The 14879-nt window shown below is 35.9% G+C and overlaps 1 protein-coding gene across 1 annotated transcript in view; it reads right to left on the reverse strand.

Annotated features, from left to right (window-relative positions):
- Nucleotides 1–14879, reverse strand: part of LOC150100948 (glutamate receptor ionotropic, kainate 2-like) — a 369413-nt gene that overhangs the window by 19425 nt on the left and 335109 nt on the right. The window contains exon 14 of the mRNA XM_090401147.1: nt 12969–13231. Within this exon, the coding sequence (XP_090257273.1) occupies nt 12969–13231 (263 nt within the window). The remainder of the gene's footprint in view (nt 1–12968; nt 13232–14879) is intronic.

Consider the following 14879-nt stretch of genomic DNA (forward strand, 5'->3'; position numbering starts at 1 on the left):
AATATTTCATTTGTTGTTTTGATTAACTTTTTTAGTCTTCTTCTGCTTTTTGCTCTGAATGCAATATCATCTGTAAATCTGAGGCAAAATATATCCACCAATTTTTATGCCACTGCTTGTTTTTTTTTCTTTAACATCTCTGATGGCATTTTCAATATACACGTTGAAGAACAAGGGTGATAATATGCACCCTTGTCTTACTCCACATCTAATATGTATGGTTTCTTACTTATTATTTGTTCTTATGTATCCCATTTGTCTTACATATATCTGTTTGATTACTCTTCTATCAATATAGTCAATGTGACTTTTCTTCATAATATTCCACATCATCTTCCAATTGACTTTGTCCAATGCTTTTTCTAACTCCATGAAGCATATATATGTTTTTTGGTTTAGCTCCATTCTTTTTTGATTAGGCTTGGTATTGCTTCTCTTGTTCCTTTTCCTTCCCTGAATCCCATATTGGTCTTCCTCTAGTTGTGAATCTATTCTTTTATATATTCGGTTTTGTATTATTTTAAATAGGATTTTGCTAATGTGTGTAATTAGGACTATTGTTCTGTGTTGGTTCCATTGGAGAGCATTTGCTTTCTTGGGGATTGGGTGGCACACCGTTTGGCAACTCCTATAGGTAGAGATGACCTTGCTAATACTTCTGCTTGGTATCTCCTCTTGGGCCTGGCTCCCACTGAGGAGATCTCAGTAAAGGTCGAAACTAGTCTAGGTAGTGGCCCTTCCCTTAATGCATAACATTATACATATCCGCAAGGAGATGTGTTTTGCATTATGGGAGATACTGAGATAGGTGTGATGTTAGCTTGCTCCACCTTTGCAACGAGTTGCCCGGTGTTGTACTACCTTACCCCAGTCCTGAAGATACTTTCAGGTGCAAACTTTGTTTGCTCACACTTGGATAAAGGATTAAACTAAATTTATTATAGTCTAACCAAGTGAAAAATAAACTTTCAAGTTCAAATATATCATTTTTTGTTTCCTCATCCAGATTTTGAAGGGCTTCACTTGGGATGTTATCGATTCCTGGGCTTTTCTTCTGGCTTAAGTCTTGAAGTGCTTTTTCAAACTCTTTTTATTAATGATGGTCCACTATTATCTTCAGCTTCTGTGTAATTTTCTTCCTGTTCTTCTTGATACAGGTGTTCAAGATATTTTTTCCATTCTTGTAATATTTCTTCAGAATAAATAATTAGTTTATCCTTCTCATCTATTAAGGCATTATTATGTGTGGCCTTTTTCAGTTTGTTGCTGATTTTTGTTATTTGGTTATAAGCTGTTTCTTGATTTCCTTGATTAAACAGTTCTTCTATCTTCTTACATTCTTCATGGAGGTATTCTTCTTTTGCCTGCTTACATTTTCTTGTTATCTTAATTTCTTGTATTTTTCTTTGTGTTCTATTTTTTTGTATTCTTATATAGACTCCTTTCCCCCCATTAAATCTAATATTTCTTCAGTTATCCATGGTTTTCTTATATTTTGCTTTTCTCTTCCTAGTATTTTGTTACTGGCTTTTAGGATATTGTCTTTTATTTGATTCCACTTATTGTTATTGTTTGTATTTTTCTTTGCATTTTCTTGTGTTAGTTTTTTGGTGGTTTCCTGAAATTGTCTTTTGATGTTTCCATTTTTTAGTTTCAATATGCTGATCTTTTTTTTTTTTTTTTTTTGTTGTTGTTTTTTGAATTTCAATTGTGTTTTCATTAATACAAGGTTGTGGTCACTATCAACATCTGCTCTTGGGCAGGATTTCCTAAATTTGACTTAGTTTTTAAATCTTGCTTTAACCATTATATAATCAATATGGTATATATCTGTATGTATGTGGGTGCCTTTATACACAAATACATTTGGTATGAAGGCACTCACAAATACATACCAAATGTATTTGTGGGTGCCTTCCAGGTGTATCTTCTTCTTTTGTGTGTTTGGAATACTGTGTTTGTGATTATTAATTCCTTCTGTTTGTAGAAATCTACTAGATGTTGTCCTCTTGTTTCTCTGTCCTCATCCAAATTTTCCTACAGTATTATCCTCCCTTCCTTCTCCTACGATTGCATTCCAATCTCCCATTATTATTGTGCTGGCTCTTTGTTTGAATATGTTCCATATATCTTCAATTTGCTCATACATTTCAGCTATTTCTTCATCTTTGTGTCCGGTCGTAGACATATAGACCATTATAATGTTCAGGTTTACTGCACAATATTGACATAATATGCTGTAATTCTTGATATAGTAAGAACACAGTAAGAATACATAGTAAACACAGAGTGCAGGTGCAATGAATTAAGATTTTTATGGATCCATTTTTCTGGCATGGAAGATTGTGGGATGGTGCAGGGATGTAGCATTCCACATGCATTTTCTTCTTACTCTATAGTAAAAAATCCCAAAGGTATGACAAAGTCAAAGAATTGGACAATGGTTGCAAGAAAATTTTGTTTAAGCAAATCAATAGCACCTTTTAAAGGTGATGTTCATAAATAGGGAAATTTTATATAGACTGATCATTATATCAAATGGTTCTTGATATGAGAGGATGACTTTCTTGTGAAAGTAACAAGCAATATTGACAGATGCTTGAAGAGTTTATAAGTAAGATGACCAATAAAATCGACAACTGGTCATAAGGGAATATTAAGCATGTAACTGTTGAGAAAACTGTATAACCTGGGAGGGGGGGGGAATGTACATGAAAGGTTTTAACTTTTTTAAAAAAATTCTTTCTTATTGTCCATTATCACAGCCTTGCCTGATAAAAGAACAGAATGTAAGTCTTTATATATAGAGAATGAAAAAAAAAAAAAAGTCCATTAACAGTCTCCCCACGCCTAGAGAAACAGCATAGCCATTACTTTTGGATTTAGTTGACAAATTTAGAAGCAATTTATTTGCTCTTGTATACATCTGACTGCCCAAAAAAGCTTCATTAATTTACAAGTCTACCTTATGAATGCTTAAGGAATTTAATCATCAATCTTCACTTTTTTTTTTAATTAATGCTTGCCACAGTTGTTACATTTTTTTAGAAACAGTCTCTTTATACAGCAAGATATTTTCAAAAGAGGGACATAAGTCAATAGCTAGATTAATATTATCATCATCATTAGCCCTCCATGGATTCAAGACTCATCATGGGAGGCCCTCTGCTACACTTACACTGCATCAAAATGAGCCTTAATGAATGCATCATCTCCCACTTTTACTCTCAGACAAAGCATTCCAATCACTCACCACTCTCCATGCAAGAAACATACTTTTCACTCTCTTTATACAACTTCTAGGGATGATCTCTTGTTTCTCGCCCACTCCCCATTCTGTGAAAAACCTCTTAGGTGTTATTCTGGTAATAACTCCTTACCAATTTGTATGTCTTAATCATATCTCCTCCTCCTCTTCACTAGACTCTGCAAAACCAGGTGACCAAATTTTTGTGCCCAGTAATAGATATGTGGCCTGATCAAAGACTTATATAATGGAACCATAATGTATTACCTTTATGTGTAAGTGTTCCCAGCATCATTGCCAGAATCCACATTGCTGCCCTTACAATTGTAGCAATGTGTCCTCTAAATTTTAGGCACTTCTCCACCATAAAAACCAGATTTATTTCCTCTACCTCCAAGATATCTTCACGAATTGTATCCTCTACATTCCGTCTTTGTTTACTGAATGTTAAAACTTTACATTTCATAACAATGAACTGGTAATCCCGCTCACTAGTCAATTCATACAATCAGTTCATGTCCTCGTGTAAAGCTACGGCATCTACTCCACTTCTAATAGTTCTTCCCAACTTTCCATTATCTGCAAACAATTGCATATTCCCATTCAAACCATCTACGGCAACATGTATTGGAAAATACCAGGGGGCAGAGAGTGCTGGACCTAGTAATTGCAACCGAGAATGTGGCTGTAACGAACATGACCATGTTGCCACCAACTGGTGAGAGTGACCATAAGGTCATGACTTGGGAGGTGGCTAAAGGAGTCGAATTTACAATTAAGACAGGGTACATGTGGAATTACCGGGCTGGTAAGTATGACAAGCTTAGGTGTGTGCTTGGCTCAATGCCATGGCATGTAAAACTGCAAGGGCTGGATGTTGATAGTGCATGGGAGGTGGTTAAGAACTGTTTGCAGGAGGCAATGGTTGACTGTATACCAAAAGTCCGAATAATAAATCAAGTAGGGGTTAAATGGATGAATAACACTATTAAGCTTGAGCTGCAAAAAAAGAAACAATTGTGGAGGGAATTTAAGGAGAAGGGTGACCATCAGGTGCAGGAACAGTATAAAGCTCAGGCCAGGATGGTAACAAGGGTGGTAAGAAAAGCAAAAGCAGATTACGAAAGGAAATTGGCCATGCAGGCTAAAGAGAATCCCAAACAGTTTTTTCAATATGTTGCAAGTAAAAAGAAAAATGCTCATGGTAGAATGATCTTAAAAAATGCTGAGGGTAGGGAGGTAACCGAATCAGTCGATATTGTGGAATTACTCAGCGAGAACTTTGCAAGAGTATATCATCCAGGTGGTGACTTTGCAGGAATGGAAGAACCAACAGCTTATACTGGAATTGTGATGAATAAAGTAGAGGTAACTAGTCTATTACAGAACCTCAATGTCAATACATCTGTGGGATTGGATGGTATACCAGCTCGTGTCGTAAGTGAAGCGGCCAAAGAATTGTCAGTGCCCTTGACCATTTTGTTTAATTTGAGCCTCAGGACTGGGTCAGTCCCAAGGGGGTGGAAAGAGGGGAAAATAGTTCCACTGCACAAAGGTGGTTCCAAGGCTGCTGTTGAAAATTACCGGCCAATCAGCATAACAGGAATCATTATCAAGGTCTTAGAGAAAATAGTCAAGAGGAAAATACATGATTGGATAGAAGAAAATGGGATACTGTATCAGGGACAGCATGGTTTTGTGAAGGGTAGGTCAAGCCTCAGTAACTTGCTCATGTATTATAACACAGTGACGGCTGAACTGGATAAGGGTAATGGGTTTACAGTGATTCTACTGGACCTTGCCAAGGCCTTTGACAGGATATCACATGGAATTCTAATCAGTAAATTGCAGCATATGGGAATGGACATAGGGTTGGTGAGATGGATAGGAGGGTGGTTGACGGAGAGATATCAGAGAGTGGTTTACTCAGGAGTAGAGTCTACAAGACGGCCTGTGACTAGTGGTGTACCACAAGGATCTGTTCTTGGACCACTGCTGTTTAATTTGTTCATAAATGATATAGGAAAGGATATGAGAGGAACAGTTCATTTGTTTGCGGATGATGCGAAGTTGGGTAGGGCAATAGTGAATGCAGATGACGTCAAAATTTTGCAGGATGATTTGGATAGATTGGAGGTCTGGGCTAAGGAGAATGGATGTCAGTTTAATGTGGCAAAATGCAAGGTTATGCATTTTGGGGTGAAAAGATTGGCGGCAGTTTACTGCATTGGTGGAACCGTGCTCCAGGAAATTGATGAGGCACGAGATTTAGGAGTGTTGGTGGATAAGGAATTGAAATTTAGGGGACACATTGCAAAAGTGGCCAAATCAGCTCATCAAATCACTTGGTTGCTGAAGAATACATTGACAAGCAGAGACAAGCAGGTTATTGTTCCTCTGTATCGAGCCTTGATAAAACCCCATCTAGACTACTGTGCTCAGATTTGGTCACCTAGGTTTCTTCTTGATGGGGAGGAGGTGGAGAGGATCCAGAGGCGAGTGACCAAGATGATAGCAGGTCTGTGGAATGAACCGTATGAGAACAGGTTGAGGATTTGTGGGTTGCAAAAATTGGTTGATAGGCGGAGGAGGGGAGATATGATTGAGACATTGAAATTACTGAAGGGTTTCTATAAAATTAATTCAGAAGATATTTTTGAGAACAGGGCTGGTTGTGGGAGGACTAGGCGACATCCATTCAGGCTGGGCAAGAGTGTGGTTAGTAAAGGTGTTAGAGCTGGGTTCTTTACTTTTAGAGTAGTGAATGAGTGGAATGCGCTCCCTGAGTCTGTGGTGAATGCTGTGACAGTGAATGAGTTTAAGGCGAGGTATGTTAGATACTGTATGAAAGTCAAATAGTTGTGATGAATATGATTTGGGGCCTCCCTCGATGAGTCTAATGACTCCCTGGAGTTGCCCGTAATAATAGTAATAGTAATAAATATACACATTAACAACAATGGCTCCAAAACAGATCCTTCAGCATTTTTAATATAGCTTCCCATAGAATATTTGCTGATATCTAGCAAACAGCCAATCTCCAATCTAATACACTAATCTAATATTCAATCCCATCAACTTATTATGTGGTAACCTAATAATAATCTGGTAATCTAATTTACAATGTCTATAAAAAGACATTGTAAAATCTAAGTACAAACTACTGGATATGCATCTCCCTTATCCAATACACTCATCACCTTATTGTAATAAATAAGTAGATTACTAAAGCAGGAACTTTCTTTAGCAAATGCATGCTAAAGAAAGATCATTAACACTTTGAGTCCCAGACCTACTGAGACTTAAAGAATCCTGTGTCCTGACCATTTTTAGCTTTATTTAAAAAATTGCAGTATTTCTAAGGAATATCCAAATAATTATTTTTTTCTCTTTTAGTTGGCATCTCTGACAGTTAATTGGAACAAAAATTTTAGTTATACATGTGGTATGGGCTCCAGAAATGGGTTGGAAGAAATCAAGGTTTTTGAAAAAAATAAAGAGTTAATTTTTTTAGTTTCTACTTATATTTACTTCTTTACTGTTCAAAATTCAACAAATTCAGAGCTTAGATGTTACATAAATAATGAAAATTATAAATAAAATTTACATGTGTTATTATTATGATGAAAATATCATTTTGCATAGGGGTGTACATCACTATAATTATCCACTATTGGCCACAAAAGTCGAGTGGTAAATTATTGAATTAGGCCATTCAGTTTTTGAAATGCCACACAACCTCGCGTGCGATCGCAAACACGACTCACTGGATGGCCTCGAATTTGGTCACCCCTCGTTCGGAGTTCTACATCACTGTCGCTTGACTCGGAGCTAACATTTGTGGGGAGATCTGCTTCCTCTTGTTCTGGATCATTGTTTGCCCAATCATCTAATTCAGATCATTCATTATCAAGTATTTTCTTGGGCATTTGTTCTAATTTGAGTTCACTGAAGAACCGTTTTATACCCCTACTTTGGGCACCACTGGATCCTGGTCTGTAAATGGTGACAGAGAAATTCAAACTGATCTCTCTGGTCACAAGAGAGATCAGTTTGAATATCTGGACTCAACTTCTCCATAAACCACTCTCTGATATCTATCAGCCATCTTCTAATCAAAATCATCAGATTCATGTCCATATCCATTTGCTACAATGGTGACAGAGAAATTCAAACCGATCTCTCTGGTCACAAGAGGAGAGTCGTGAATCCCTTATATTTGCAGTTTTAAGGATACTTGTGACATAAGACTGAATGATAAATGCATGTAAACACAAGAAAGATATTTAATTAACCAGATATTTCGGTCTGGAAATAGCAGACCATCCTCAGTGGTATTACAAGATTATAAAAAATATAAGCTACAATATTAACAATAGATCGTTTAAAATAGAACAAGCCGCAAGATGTTATATCACTAAGTATGAAACGGAATATTTTGAAGTAGAGACATGATTAAAAAAAAATTAATGAGTAATCTTGATTAGACTTTCCCAGTTTTTGATATAGATATAGTCATTACGATTCAGGTTGGGATGAATGGAGCAAGGCCTCCACGCTATAGATCCCGTTATAGGTTTGAATGTTTGTTCAAGGAAAGCGTGGAGGCCTTGCTCCATCGTCCCATCTTGAATCGTAATGACTGTATATCTATATCAAAAATCTGGGAAAGTCTAATCAAGATTACTCATTAATTTTTTTTTAATCATGTCTCTACTTCCAAATATTCCGTTTCATACTTAGTGATATAACATCACGTGGCTTGTTCTATTTTAAATGATCTATTGTTAATATTCTAGCGTGTATTTTTTATAACTGTTCTTGTAATACCACTGAGGATGGTCTGCTATTTCCAGACTGAAATATCTGGTTAATTAAATATCTTTCTTGTGTTTACATGCATTTATCATTCAATCCCTTATATTGTTTAGATTGGAGCAGCCAGAGTTATGATGGTGTGATGTAATATAAACACGAACATGTGCGATTGTATATGATGCAGCCGATGGGCAGGCGTTACGATATACTAATATAAATTCCATTTTTTATTGATAAAAGTCAACCATTCTCATGTATAATGAAGCTGAAGGTTCAAATTTAACTACAGTACAGTCTGATAATGAATTTCAAGCATATATTATTATTTTCAGTATTTTTAGTTTAGCGATTTAAATACATGTCAATGGGATTCTGGGTTAATGCGCGATTGATGTATATTTACATCGATAGGACTCAAAGTGTTAAAGAGAATGCTACTGTTATCAACTGAATTCTGGTTTTGGTCCTCATTAACCTCTCCATCACATTAACCACAATTACAGACAAAGATTAGCCAATAATTTGAAGCTTGAGTCTGATTACCTCCCATATGAAGCAGAATGATCTTTCCCTCCTTAAACTGCTTTGGAACTTGCCCCAATGTAAGACTCATATTAAACAAGTACATCAAGGCAGATATAAACTTGCTCAAAATCCTTAAAAACATATGGTGATATATCATCAAATCCCAGAGCTTTATTAACATCAGTTTACTCAATTCCCCATATACCTCCTGCTAATTTCCTGCTGCTCAAGCTCTACATGATGTCACATTCACTAGAATGAAATAATATTATGAATTTTTTATTTAACATTTAAACTATATCCTTCACAGTGGCAATCCTTTTACATTTTTCCTGAACAATAGAAACCTTCTATAATCATTCTTTCTTTAACAGGCTGGATAATAAAAGACTGTCGCGAGGTTTTTTTAATTTTTTTTTTTGGTCTCATTAGCTAAGTGATGCTCATACTTCATTTTTGCAACCTTCAAGTGAGTCACCTTGCTGGCCTGTTCTTTGCACTCCTCATGAAACTGACTATTATTGCCCATCTTCTGCTGCCTCCATATGCCTTCTTCCTCCAGATTGTAGTTCCACATATATCCTTTCCTCAGAGAAATCCACATATAGCTGGCTGCCACCCAGGTAATCACTTCATGGTAACTCACACCAAGCAGAGGAAGATTTGATACTTCATTTATTAATAAGATCCTCTGATGAGATAACATGATCATCCAAGAATCTTGATCATCACATGTCGTCTGTTACATAATCTTACTACCTAAAGTAGCTGTACCTCAAAAACCCAAGAATTTTATTTTCTTTACTCCTGGATGATACTGCTTTATCTCAGTCTAGATTACCATAATTAAAATCACCCATAGTGATGAACGTTTTCTTATTTGATTGTCAATACCCTCCACATTACCAATCTACAGCAAAACGAACTAAATATTTCATTTTATCCACCTCTATCTCACACCATACTACCTCAAAACCATTGACGCTATCTTCACCTTGAACAGCCACAACTCCTTTGCTATGATAAACAGCACTCCACCTCCCTTTTTTATCTTTTCTATCTTTGCAAAAAAACACTATGTTCCTATCAGGATGTTATACTCATCCAACCACATCTTACTTATTCTGACAATTTTGGGGCAAGTAAACTCAGTCAATGCAACAATTGTATTCCCCTTATTTCTAAATTGTAGCATATTAAGTCAATCTTCTTAGCAAATGATTCCATAATATCTTTTATCAATAAAGAATTCACATGTTACAGGACTCTTACTTTTTCTGCTCAAGAAAAAATTGATCACATTTCAATTCCATGTCAAGGGAAAATTTCTACATTTCCTTCTTCGCCCAAAGAACAACTTCTTCCATTACACTTTTTCTAGGAGTCCACACTAAATGCTTTGCTTTTGTAGTTTATCATATTTTGAGAAATCCAGAAGATATGCCATTGTTTGTTGGTAGGAACACAAAACATACATTACTTTCATGAATCTGACTAGTCTACCCTTGTGGAACATGTCATCTCCTCTAAACATGGCAGAACACTAAAATTATAAAAAAAAAATGGATTAGATTTATTAAGAACGCTTTACAAAGAAAGCTGTACAACAGATTAAATTGTCTTAATTTGAACAGGTCTCATTGACTATGTTTATCTGTCTTACAGGAAATATGGTGGTACTCATCTGCTCATCTTAATAATTACATTAATTATTATTTTACTCTAGTAATTAATTAACCATTGTTGCCTTATCAAAGAGTCTGCATCATGTTGCTGATTTTTTTTTCTTCTGTTTTTGTATGCTATTCTGTTCCATTTCTACATTAAGGATGCCTATGAAACACGAGCAAAAAATTTCATACCAATAAATGCTTACTTTTCATATAAGTTATCCATATTAATTTAGTAATATCTCTGATACTTCTATTCCTTATGTTTAGGAACATAAGGAATAGCAACCCTTACCAACTTGTGTCTCAATCATATCATGCCTCCTCCTCTCCACCAGACTGTAAATTGTATCTTTCAGCCTTTCTTCATACTAAAAATTCCAGAGACCAGAAACCACCTTAGCCAACTGCCTCTGGATCCTTTCCAATATCTCTTCATCCTTTTGAAAACCAGGTGACAAAATCTGTGCACAGTAGTCCATATGTGGCTTAATCAAGGCCTTATACAATGGAATTAGAATCTCCTTACATAAACAAGTCAATATTCTCCTCTGTATCATTGCCAGAAATCATTGTGTTGTCCTCACAATGTTGGCAATGTGTCCTCTAAATTTTAGATCCTTATCCACTATCACCCCAAGATCTCTTATTTCCTCCACCACCAACAATAATATATCCTTACCAATTGTAACCTCTACATCCTATTTTTGTTTTCCAAATTTTAAAACCTTACATTTTGCAACACTGAACTGGCATCCCCACTCCTGTTGTCCATTCATTCATTCAGTCTATTCAAGTCCCCTTGTAATGTCACAATATCTACTTTGCTCCTCATAATTCTTCCTAACTTTCTATCATCTGAAAAGCAACTGAATATCCCTTTTCAAATCTCGCCCAATATCACTAACATACAGGTTAAACCGCAATAGCTCTAAAACAGACACCCTCTGAGGCACACTACTAGTGACTTTCCTCTTCTGGGATATTGCTCTTCCATACGTAACTTGTTGATACCTATCAGACAGCCAATCTCCAATCCGATGCACTAGTCTAATATCTAACCCCATCCACTCTAGTTTGACCATCAACTTATCATACAGTAATCTATCAAAACCATTTGCAAAATCTAAGTATACCACTGTGTATTCAACTCCTTTGTTCAATGAAGCTGTCCTTCCTTTATTGTAATAAGTAAGTAGATTACTAAAACATGATCTCCCTTTAGCAAATCTGAGCACCACCACTTTAACCATAACACCTGACACACAAATTGGCTTATAATTTGATGCATGTGTGCTGTCACCTCCTTCATGAAGCGGTACAATCTTCCCCTCCTTCCACAAATATGCTAAGACAAATGTCAACTCTGTAGCTCATTCCTTTTGCATCATCAAGTCCCACAGGACTTGATGATACAAAATATATCATCAAGTCCCACAGCCTTATTAATATCAAGTTTACTCAATTTCCCATAATCTTTTTCTCACTCACAGTCAGTTTCTCCTCCTCATCATCAACTGCTCTCCAGCTTATGATGTCACATTCACAAGGCTGAAACAGATTCAGGAACTGTTCAATTAATATCTCAACTATATAATCCAAAAAAATCCTAAGACTGTAATCTTAGTGCCAAAATAAAACTATAATATCTAGTTAAATACTGACAGCACTTCTTGATGTAAATGTTGATTATATTCAAAATGTTTTTATCTTAATTGAAATATTGTTTTTTATTTTAATGCAAAAAAAAAAAATCCAAATTATTATTATTTGACACCTCCAGGGAGTCCAGACTCATCGAGGGAGAGTGTGCTAACAGCATCGAACAATTGCTCCCCTTCCAATTACTAACCGTGCTCAAATTTACTTAATTGAGCCATTAGTAGCAGAGGCTCTACCAATCAACCAACCTTTGCTGGCAAGGTTGGTCGATTGGTAGAGCCAATCGACCAACAATAATTCAAACAATAATTTTTAGGATTTTATATTTGACAGAAATAATAATCTTGTTTTAATCCATATTTTATCCTACCATAAACAAACAGAAGTGTGTGTGTGTGTGTGTGTGTGTGTGTGTGTGTGTGTGTGTGTGTGTGTGTGTGTGTGTGTGTGTGTGTGTGTGTGTGTGTGTGTGTGTGTGTAAAGTAGTTTCAAGATAAGTGTCTTTGTATATTAAGAACAGATGACTTTATACAAGCTGCTCTAAGTATCCTATAATATAAAATGCACTTCCAAGAGGTATATATCATTCTTCTGAAAAAGTATAGAGGGGATTCCCAAGCATGGTAGATAGTATACTGTAGAAGGCAGATTATGTAAGTGTGTTTCCTGTAATGAGTTCTTGGACTCCATGGCAGCATCAAGTAAAAAGATCATTAAAAACCTCATCACTTTCAACATGAATAATTCCAGGATATTTAGCTTTGGTTCTGCTGAACAACACTGTGAAATCTCAGCTCTATGCAGCACGTCAAATGCCAAACTTTGACTGTAACCAATGGCCAGAAGGACCTATCTACTTTTAGGATAAGTACTCTGTGGATGACTTTAATCAACCTTCCTCAGTGGGAGCTTAATTGATTGAGACACTATGTGCTGATGCAAAGAGAGAAGTAATTATTTGTATACTAAAAACAGAATGGTATATAATCATATTTCAATATACTTCTGGTCAATTACTTTTTAATCTTTTTGTGCATTTTACTTACTCTGTCTTTTAATGATATTCGTCTAGTGTTCCACAGGAACTCTAGTACAGCTACGCCAACAGCCAAAGCAAGACCTGCCAAAAGTACAACAAATACACCACCAACATTGCCTAATCCTAGTTCTCCACTAGACTGCTGAGAAGCAGCTGAACATTGACCTCCACCTTTCTTCTGCTTCCACCACCGTTCTTTGAAGTCATGTAACTTGCCACTCTCTTGAAGCTTCAAAATACCAGTGGATAACCAGCTAGCCAATTTAGAATCTGAAGAATAAAACATAAAAAACAATTACCATGCATAATAAAATAATTATTTTTGACATAGATATCATAAAATCACATACTATCAGTTGTAATGCCGTGTTTGTTTTGTGTATTTTTGGCAGGCTGCAAAGTCTGGGTGTGTGAGCATAATGCAGTATAAGTTTTCTGGTATAAGTTGCGGTATGAATTGTTTTCTATGGACATGTGATCATTGATTTGATTAATTCTGTTGTTTTCTTTTTAATGCAGTTTGTAAGGTTGTAATTCACTATTTGGTAGGTGTTGTGGTCGGATACCAATAGGTTCATTTTTTCCAGGTATGCTGTCTGATCAAGGACAACGGTAGTATTACCTTTATCTGCTTTTGTAATCACCATGTTGGGTTATTTTTTAGGGATTTAAGGGCCAATTTTTCTGTTCTGGTTAGAATGCAACTTAGTTGTTTATTATAGTTGAATATGTATGATGTTTCCATTCATATTTTGTTGGCTAAATTGGAGGGGAGGGATTTTTGATCTCTTTCAGTGTGATAAATAAAATCTGATTTGTTAACTGACCTTAACTGACCTTCTCGCTTCTGAAGAAAGTTCAGGCCTTTCTTCAGAAGTGAGAGTTCCCGGAGGTCGTAGCTGGATTTGTTGATCACTTGGCCATGGTCTGTTGGTGGATGGTTGCTCCTAACTTCAATCATAGGTGATTGGCTGCTCCTTGTATTGTTGGTTTGTGATTGGCTGTTCCTCTAGATATGGCATCCAGATTGCGTGTTGATTTCTTGTTGTTTTAGTGCTTGAAATTTCACTATTAATTTTTCTCTGTTAAGTAACATGTCCTTTGCTGAGTCATCTGTAATCCTCTCTAGAATATCCCAAATATTGGGATTTAAGTAGCTCAATAGCTCTAATTTTTGTTATAAAACGCTTTCTTGAGTAACTGCTAAATTTTTGCAGGCTTCATAGATCTGTTCTCTCAACAAATCTTTTTCCAAATGGGCATAAATACAGAGCGCTTTGGCTGAAGTAAACTTCATTTTTATTTTAATGCAGTTCAGTATCAAATTGCTGTCTCTACATCATTTTAGAAAGGCCAGCTGATTATTTAACATCGAAACACGAATTTTCATCTTACTGTAGTGACTGCATTGCTTGTGGGTCAAATCTCCATGGATTATGACAATTCTTTCTTTTAAGGTTACATGATGGTCAGCATTCATAGTGAAGAATTTATGGAGACACAACACACGTTAGAATAATTAATTAACATTAAGCAAGTAACAATCAACATTTCGACCTCTGTATTGATGTCATCATCAGGAAAACATACATATGTACAATATACAAGCTTTTTGCCACTGCACTATACAAAAAGTAAAACGAATCTAAATATTTGTTAATTATTTATCCTAGCCTGACCTCAGGTGAGAAAAAAAAAAACAGAACTATATTAAACAATTTCTACAGTCCTTTCATATTGAGATTTTCTTCTGTTTGGGATTGTTCTGGTTACTATATGGGTTGAAGATGGGTCCTCCACATTCTTGCAATAATTAATCCATAATTTTTGTTCAGATTTGGATGATGTTTCAGAATTTCACAAGCTTCTTTGAATTTTCTTTCAAACCAGGTTTTGATGCAGTGCAGGGACTTAGTGC

This window comes from Typopeltis vanoorti, chromosome 12 (assembly GCF_054136105.1).
Source record: "Typopeltis vanoorti isolate ZY-2024b chromosome 12, IOZ_Tvanoo_1.0, whole genome shotgun sequence".
Taxonomy (NCBI): Eukaryota; Metazoa; Arthropoda; class Arachnida; order Uropygi; family Thelyphonidae; genus Typopeltis; species Typopeltis vanoorti.